This window comes from Chiloscyllium plagiosum, chromosome 27, assembly GCF_004010195.1.
Source record: "Chiloscyllium plagiosum isolate BGI_BamShark_2017 chromosome 27, ASM401019v2, whole genome shotgun sequence".
NCBI classification, from domain to species: domain Eukaryota; kingdom Metazoa; phylum Chordata; class Chondrichthyes; order Orectolobiformes; family Hemiscylliidae; genus Chiloscyllium; species Chiloscyllium plagiosum.
This window is the reverse complement of record NC_057736.1, coordinates 20752218-20761707: the sequence shown is the minus strand read 5'-3', so window position 1 is coordinate 20761707 and position 9490 is coordinate 20752218. Positions and strand designations below refer to the sequence as shown.

The window sequence follows — 9490 nt, the reverse complement described above, 5'->3', positions numbered from 1 at the left end:
GTTTTGTTCCTTTCTTTAGACTTCAGAGAGGTTTAATAAAACTGAGAGATTTGCTTGGTCATTTCAAAGGGCAGTTACAAGTCAACCACATTGCCATGGATCTGAAGTCACATGTAGGCCAGAGCAGACAAGGATGGTAGGTCTTCCCTGAAAGGCACTGATAAATGGTTTTTATCGTAAGGTTTTTGTGACAGGCATTAATCTATCTCTTAATTCAAGCTATAGTAACTGAATTCAAATTCCACAGAGCAAAGAATTTGACATTTTTTTGGAGGTTAAAATGCAGGTTACAAGCTCAATGTGTAATTGAACATGGTTAATGTTGTTGCACTTTGATTTAGCTTCTTGGCTGCTGTGCTTCCAATATGCTTACAATACATACATGCTGACATTCATAAAAATATTTAATTTCATCATTAAAAAATATAATTTTGTGCACCCCATATACAAGGTCAAAATAAGTCCTCATAGTAGTAATCCTACAATTAGATTGCAATTTTTAGCATTTTATTTTTAAAAGGTGTCCTATTGCTATGCCTAGGGTCAGTACTGACGATTCTGAGGTTTAAACCACTTAAGATTAAGAATAAACAAATTGGGAGAGGACAAGAACAATTTATATACAATCTGTTGGCAGGATTGTTGAACCTTTTGCTATTTCATAGCACACACCACAAAAGGTCCATGACAAAGGTCACATTTAAGAAAAATTAAATTCCCTTCATAATTCACAATAAACTATCACTGGTATAGTATTGGGACATCCGGATGGTAATTTATTTTTAGGCAAAGTTATTACATAAGGAGGTTCATCTAACAGCATAGTAATATGAAGAAAGGAGTTTTTTCATACAAGTTCTCTCTCATATGTGCGAACAGAAACCACGTCATTTAGGGTAAGAGTCTAGAAAAAAGAAAACAATGCAATCTGTTAGAAAACAATATTTGCTAAGTAGAGTGCGCAAACTTCAGTTTAAATGCAAAATTATAAGAAGATGCATTTCCTTATGACATCAGTTTTGCCCTGTCAATTCAGTTAAATGACATGAGCCAACAAACTAAAACTGGCCTGATTGGGCTGTCAATGGGCAGTCCCAATTGCAGCATACCAAATGGATAATACAAGAAATAGACATTTTCATTAAATTTATTCACAGGATCTAGGTGTCACTTGTTATTGCCCATCCCTAATTGTCCTACAGATGATAGTGGTCTGCCTCCATGACGTTGTACAGTCCTTGAGGTGTAGGTATATCCAATGTGCTGTTAGGTAGGCAGTACCCAAAAGTTTGATCCTGCAACAATGAAGTAGCAATTACATAGTTCCAAGTTATTGTGGGAGATGGCTTGGACGTGAACTTACAAGTGATCATGTTCACATGCATCTGCTGCTCTTGACCTTCCTGTTTGTATAAGTCGTAGGTTTGATTGGTGCTGTCTGAGAAGCATGGGTGAGTTGCTGCAGTGAATGTTGAAGGTGGTAGATATGGTGGCAATTGAATGGGCTGTTTTGTCCTGGATTGTGTAGAGATTCTTTGGTCTTTTCTCAATAGCATTCATCCAAGAATGCCATAACACTATAAAGCATAGGAGCAGAAGTAGGTCATTCAGCTCATCGGGTCTGCTTAATATTTAATGAAATCTTGGCTAATCTGATAATCTTCAATTCCACTATCCTGCCTTTTCCCCATAATGCTTGATTCCCTTACTGAATTAAAAATCTGTCAAACTCAGTCTTGAATATACTTAAAGAACCAGCCTCTACACTATTCTTGGTAAAGAATTCCACAGAAAAGAAATTCCTTATCATCTTTGATTTGGAGGTGCTGGTGTTGGAGTGGGGTATACAAAGTTAAAAATCACACAACACCAGGTTATAGTCCACCAGGTATTTTTAGAAGCACAAGATTTCGGAGTGCTACTCCTTCATCAGGTGGTTGTGAAATATAAGATTGTAAGACACAGAACTTATAGCAAAAGTTTGCAGTGTGATGTAACTAAAATTATATATTGAAAAAAACCTGGGTTGTTTGTTATAACTCTCATCTGTTAGAATGACCATGTTGGTTTCAGTTCTTTCATACGTAAATTGCAAAACTTTTTTAAAAGTTACATTCTTAAATGAACTTTACAATTGGTGTCATGTTGGCCCAGATAATATATTGAAGGTGTGAGCTTCCCTGTGTGAGACTGTCTTTACCACAATGGTCACACTGATTCTAATCTAAAAAACAGATGGCCTCAACCGGGACCTTAGGTTCAATGTCACACTACAGGTGACCCCATTGAACTATACATACACACAGACAGATGCAGACACATAGACACTCCTATGCACACACACACACCCACCCTGGAATGGAAAATTATCCATTTACTGTGAAATTAATTATCCATTTACTATGAATTTAAAAGAGAATGCTTTTCTTCAACTCAATGCTGTACTGAGCTTTGTAAATGATACTTTGATGAAGGTCGTAGTTAGCTTATCTCTGTTTGAATTCTGTAAACATTCGACTCGACCTTGTGATAGTCTAACTCAACGAAAGCTGAAGAACTGTTATGTCTAAGACCAGGGGATGAGAGAATAATAACTTGAGCTTTCCCAGTCTCTGCCCTTGACAGCGTGTTAAGAAACAGTATAAGGCAAGTGTCTGAACAAGGCTCAGTACTCCTTTCTTTGAGGCATCTGGCTTAGTGTAGTGAGTCAATCCTGCAGGATTTAAAATAAAGATCCTTTCTTTGCTTTTACTAATAATTGAGTCAAGTCGATTTAATTTCCACGACACACCCCTACATACATACACAAACTTCTACACACACACACACAGACCCTCTCTCAAGCGCTCACACAAACACACTCATCCTCTCACAGACTTATACACCTTTACACTCACATACACACCCATAACCGCTCCCACCCCCCCCCCCCCCCCGGCAACACACATGCACACATACACATATAAGTTTGTGGGGTGAATCTGTACTTGCAGAATTACATTTTACTTTGTTCAAAAACTGCATGAATCCATGTAAGATTCTGTAAATCCCTTTTTTAGATTATAATCAGTCTGACCACTGTGGCACAGATAGTCTCACACAGGGAAGCTCGCACTTTCAATAAATTATCTGGGCCAACATGATACTAATTGTTAAAGTTCACTTGAGAATGTAACTTTTAAAAAAGTGTTGCAATTTACATATGAAAGAACTGAAACCAATATGGTCATTCTAACAGATGAGAGACTAAACAAACAATCCAGGTCTTTTACAACATATAATTTCAGTTACATCACACTATAAACCTTTGCTATAAATTCTGTGCCTTACAATCTTATACTCCACAACCACCTGATGAAGGAACAGCACTCCGAAAGCTAGTGCTTCTATTTAAAACTGTTGGTGTTGTGATTTTTAACCTCATCATCTCTATTTCAAGTGCACAACTCTTTAAAGGTCATTCTAGTATAATATGTCAGTTGTGTTCCTCTGCAACCTCATGCTATAGAAAATAGCTCTATGGAAAACCGCTACAGAAAACCATTCTGTAGAAGATCACTAATACAAAATCGCTACACGCATTCATCAATCGCATTATAGCCAATTTGTGCTGACAAAACATGCGTTATAGCAGGATGACCTGTACTGCAATAATGCCCTCTGGTCCTAGATCTGCCACAAGAGGAAACAACCTTTCCACATCTATCCTATCAAGTCCTCTCAGAATCCTTCCTTCGAAAAGGGACAAAATCTGTTCACAATATTTTAGTATGATCTGATTAGTGCTGTGTGTAGTTTTAGTAAGACCTCTCGATTTTTATAATACATTCCCTTCGAAATAAAGGCTAACCTTCCATTTGTCTTCTCTATTACCTGGTGAACATGTATGCTAGATTTATGTATGAAGACTCTCAAATCCCTCTGTTCTGCAGCTCTCTGCATTCTTTCTCCATTTAAATGATATTCAGTGCCCCTCATCTCCCTGCCAAAGTGCATTATCTCACATTTTCCCATAATATATTCCACCTGCTGGGTATTTGTCCATTTGCTTAAGCTGTTTGTTCAAAATTTCTGCAATATTTTGTTTCAACCATTTAGTTTCCCATTTATTTTTGTATGTCATTTGCAAAACTGGTTATAATAATTAACTTGTATCCTTCAAGTATTCTTATAACTATGGTCCCAGCACTAATCCCTGCAGCATCCATGAGTTACAGGTTGCCCTTCTGAAAATGCTTTTTTTTATCCCAACTCTCTGCCTTTTATTAGTTAGCCAATCCTCTATTTGTGCTAATGTACTTACCTCCAACACCATGAGCTTCTTTCTTTTCAATTAGCTTAACGGTACCTTATTGAACACCTTCTGAAAATCCAAGTATAATATATTCAGTGCTTCCTCTCTATCTATTCTGCTTGTTACCTCATCAAAGAATTCTGACATAATTCTGGTTGTATAATTCTAAGATTTCTAAAGAATGTTCCATCGCATTTCTGATTTATAGATGGTGGAGTAGCATCAGAGGGATAGGTGATGAGTTAGTCACCATAGAACTCCCAGCACTTGACCTACTTACAGTATTAATTTGTCTAGTCTGGTTCTGTTTCTGGGTAAAGGTAAGTTCATGAATATTGGTAGTGGTGAACTGAGTAGTAATACCATTAAATATCTAGGGAGAAGACTATTTCCTCATCTGGTGAAGGATATAGCCTGACACATAGACAGCACAAATGTTACATCACTTATCAGCTAAAGACTTGATATTGTCCAGGTCTTGTTGGATATGAATACCGGCTACTTCAGTATCCAGGGGTGGTGGATAATGCCAAGCATATTTGCTAAAGATTGTACAAAGCCTTACTTCTAACCTTCATATGGCAGAAAGTTTTGAAATGATCTCCTCTGTCTACTGCATGCTGCTTCTATTGTTTGGCGTGTAAGTAATAGAACAATACAGCGTAGAACAGGCACTTCGGCCCTTGATGTTGCACCGACCTGTGAAATAATCTAAGCCCAACCCCAACACTATCCCATCATCATTCATATGCTTATCCATGGACTGTTTAAATTCCCTAATGTGGCCGAGTTAACTACATTGGCAGGCAGGGCATTCCACACTCCTACCACTCTGAGTAAAGAACCTGCCTCTGACATCTGTCTTAAATCTATCACCCATCAATTTGCAGCTATGCCCTCTCATACAAGCCGGCGTCATCATCCTAGGAAGAAGACTCTCACTGTCCGCCCTATCTAATCCTCTGATCGTCTTCTATGTCTCTATTAAATCCCCACCTCGCCTTCATCTCTCCAATGAAAACAGGCCCAAGTCCCTCAGCCTTTCCTTTTAAGACCTTCCCTCCACACCAGGCAACATCCTGGTAAATCTCCTCTGCACCTTTTCCAATGCTTCCACATCCTTCCTGTAATGGGGTGTCCAGAACTGTACACAATATTCCAAGTGAGGCCACACTAGCGTTTTATATAGTTTCAGCATGACATCACGGCTCTGGAACTCAATCCCTCTACCAATAAAACCTAACATACCGTATGCCTTCTTAACAGCACAATCAACCTGGGTGGCAACATTCAGGGATCTGTGTACATTGACACCAAGATCCCTCTGCACATCCACACTACCAAGAACTTTTCCATTGACCCAGTGTTCTGCCTTCCTGTTATGGTTCCCAAAGTGAATCACCTCACATTTATCTGCATTGAAATTTGCCAACTCTCAGCCCAATTCTGCAGTTTATCCAAGTCCCCCTGCAACATTTTTACACAGTCTCCACCACTCCATTGACTTTAGTGTCATCTGCAAACTTACTAACCCATCCACCTATGCCTGCATCCAAATCATTTGTAAAAATGACAAACAGCAGTGGTCCCAAAACAGATCATTATGGCACACCACTAGTAAAACTGGATTCCAGGCTTAATATTTTCCATCAACCACCACTCGCTGCCTTCTTACAGAAAGCCAGTTTCTAATCCAAAATGCTAAATCACCCTCAATCCCACGCTTCCGCATTTTCTCCAAAAGCCTACCATGTGGAACCTGATCAAAGGCTTTACTGGAGTCCATGTACATCACATCAATCGGCCTACCCTCATCCACATGCTTGGTCAGCTTCTGAAAAAACTCAATGAGGTTTGTGATACATGACTTGCCCTTGATGAAACCATGTTAACTATCTCCGATCAAATTGTTGCTTGCTGGATGATTATAAATCCTATTTCTTATAGTCCTATGCAAAACTTTTCCCACAACAAACATAATTACCTGGGTCATCCCTACTATCCTTCTTGAACAAGGGCACAACATTTGCAATCCTCCAGTCCTCTAGTATTAAACCTGTAGACAATGACTTAAAGATCAAGGCCAAAGGTTCCGCCCTAGCTTCCCAGAGAATCCTCAGATAAATGCCATCCAGCCCAGGGGACTTATCTACTTTCACACATTCTAGAATTGATAATACCTGCTCCTTACTAACCTCAATACTTTCTAGTCTTATAGCCCATATCTCAGTCTTTTCCTCTGCAATATTCTCCTTTTCCTGAGTGAAAACAGATGAGAAATATTCGTTTAGCAACTCTCCGATTTCCACAAGGTCCACACACAACTTCCCACTTCTGTCTTTGACTGGCCCTATTCCTACCCGAGTCATCCTTTTATCCCTCACATACCTATAGAAAGCTTTAGGGTTCTCCTTTATTTTCCCTGCTAAAAACTGCTCATGTCTCCTCCTTGCTCTTCTTAACTCTCTCTTTAAATCCTTCCCAGTTAATCTGTAGCTCTCCATTGTCTCATCTGAACCATCTCATCTCAACGTCACATAAGCCTTCCTCGTCCACTTAACAAGAGATACAATTTCTTTGGTAAACCATGGTTCACTTACCATATCACTTTCTCCCTGCCTGACAGGGACATTCCTATCAAAAACACACAATATCTGTTCCTTAAAGCAGCTCCACATTTTGACTGCCCCATCCCCTGCATTTTGTGATCCCATTCTATGCCTCCCAAGTCTTGCCTAATTGCATTATAATTGCCCTTGCCCCATCTATAACTCTTGCCATGTGGCATGTACCTTTCCCTTTCCATCGCTAAATTAAAGGTAACCGAGTTATGGTCACTCTCTTCAAAGTGCTCACCTATCACTAAATCAAACATCTGGCCTGGTTCATTACCAAGCACCAGATCCAGTGTGGTTTCCCCTCTTGTCAGCCCTTCAACATACTGTATTATGAAACCCTCCTACATACATTAGATAAAAACTGATCCATCTGGCGTACTAGAGTTATAGCCCTTCCAGTCAATGTTGGGGAAGTTAAAGACCCCATAATGACCACCCTGTTCATTTCTCTCCTACCCAGAATTGTTTTGCCAATCCTCTCCTCCACATTCCTGGAACATTGCGGAGGCCTATAAAAAAATCTCCTAGGCAGTGTGACATCTCCTCTCCTGTTTCTAACCTCAGCCCAAATCCACCTCAGTAGACGAGTGCTCGTCAGAAGTTCTTTCAGCCACCGTTATACTGTTCTTGACTAACAAAGCTACACCTTCCCCTCTTTTACCACCTTCCCTGTTCTTAATGAAAGATCTAAACCCTGGAGCTTGCAACATTCATTCCTGACCCTACTCTATCCATGTCTCTGAAATGGCCACAACATCGAAGTCCCAGGTACCTATCCATGCCACAACTTTATCTACCTTATTCCAGATACTCCTGGTGGTGAAGTAGACACACTTCAAACCAGCTTGCTACCTGCCAGCACATTCCTGGGACCATGAAATCCTGTCCATGTCCTCCCAACTCACATACTCCTGTGCACTGGAGGTACACCACAGGTTTCCATTCCCCTGCTGAGCTAGTTTAAACCCACCTGAATAGCACTAGCAAATTTCCCACCCATGATATTCGTACCCTCCTCGTTCAAGTGAAGACGGTCCTGTTTGTAGAGGTCCCACCCAATTATCCATATTGCTGAAAGCGTCCCTCCTGCACCATCCCTGCAGCCACCTGTTTAGCTGATATCGCTCCCTGTTCCTCACTTCGCTATCATGTGGCACGGGTAACAAACCAGAGATAATGACTCTGTTTGTTTTAGCTCTCAGCTTCCACCCTTGCTCTTTGAAATCCTGCCTTACATCCCTATCCCTCTTTCTACCTATGTCGTTGGTACCTATGTGGACCACAACTGGGGCTGGTCACCCTCTCCTTTCAGGACCCCAAAGACACAATCTGAGACATATGAACCCTGGCACCTGGGAGGCAACACATCAATCGCGAGTCTCTTTCGTTCCCAACAAACCTTCTATCTGACCCTCTAACTACTGAGTCCCCAATGACTAACACTCTCCTCCTTTGTCCCCTTCCCTTCTGTGCAACAGGGACAGACTCTGTGCTGGAGATCTGCACCGCAATGCAGTGTTATAGCCTCATCAGATTGACACCTAAATTCTAATTGATGCTGCTCTTGGCATGGCCTCCTGCAATCTTCAGTGAAGCAGGATTGATGCCCTGAATTAGTGGTAATTATATAGTGAAACCAGTATGCAAGGCCATGAAGTTACAGATTATTTTTTTACAATTCTGCTGTTCTCCAGTTTTGTGTTGCTGGATCTTTTTGGATATACCTCATTAAGTGCTGTGTTGACAACATGATGAAGGGTATCCTCAATGTGAAAACATGTACTGTGCGGTGATCACTACTCTCAATACTGTTGTGGGCACATGTATCTGCAACTAGTAGACTGGTGAACATGAAGTCAAGAAGGTTTTTCTATCTTGTTGGCTCCCTCACCATCCATTGCAGGCCCAGTCTAACAGTTATGTCGTTGAGGACTCAGTCAGCTTGTTCAGTACCGGTGCTACTGAGACACGCTTGGTTGTAGACAATGAACTGCCCTATTCAGAGTACACTTCATGTTCTCATCGCTCTCAGGACTTGATCCACTCATCATGAGAAGTATTAAAACATCAGCCAAGGTGGGAGTGAGGTTGTAGGTGGTAAATAGCAGGAGATTTCTTTGCATATGTGTGACCTGATGATAGGAGACTTCACAAGAAATTCCAGAGTAAGTTTTCAGTACCCCAAGAGAAATGCCCTCCGATGTTATTCCCACTGTCCTGTAACTCCACTATCTGTGGTTGGCCTGTGGGAAAAGGACAGGGATAGTGATCATGGTATCTTGGAGATTGTCAGCGTTACGTGCCCTACAGATATTAAGAGAATGAGTTTAAGAACAAAGGGTTTAATAACAGCTTGCTAGGCAATTTCAGAGGGCATTTAAGACTCAACCACACTGCTGTGAGCCTGGAGGCATATCTAAGTTCGGCCAGACCAGGTAAAAACACAGATTTCCTTCCCTAAAAGGTATTAGTAAACCAGTTGAATTTTTATAATAATTGATTCATGGTCATCATTAGACTAGAATTTAAGTTTTATTAATTTAATTCAAAGTTCACTATCTGCCATAATGAGAATTGA

General features: G+C 40.5%; 1 protein-coding gene across 7 annotated transcripts in view; it reads right to left on the bottom strand.

Annotated features, from left to right (window-relative positions):
* Positions 1-417: 417 nt before the first annotated feature.
* Positions 418-9490, bottom strand: part of LOC122563627 (fatty acid-binding protein, brain-like) — a 155825-nt gene continuing 146752 nt past the window's right edge. For 4 of the 7 annotated variants that reach the window (XM_043717603.1, XM_043717607.1, XM_043717608.1 and 1 more), the window contains one exon: positions 429-904. In XM_043717603.1, coding sequence (XP_043573538.1) covers positions 848-904 — 57 coding nt within the window. In that variant the 3' untranslated portion in view covers positions 429-847. Of the gene's footprint in view, positions 905-9092; positions 9156-9490 lie in introns of all 7 variants that reach the window. The other 3 variants (XM_043717610.1, XM_043717609.1, XM_043717604.1) reach the window with 3 other exon arrangements.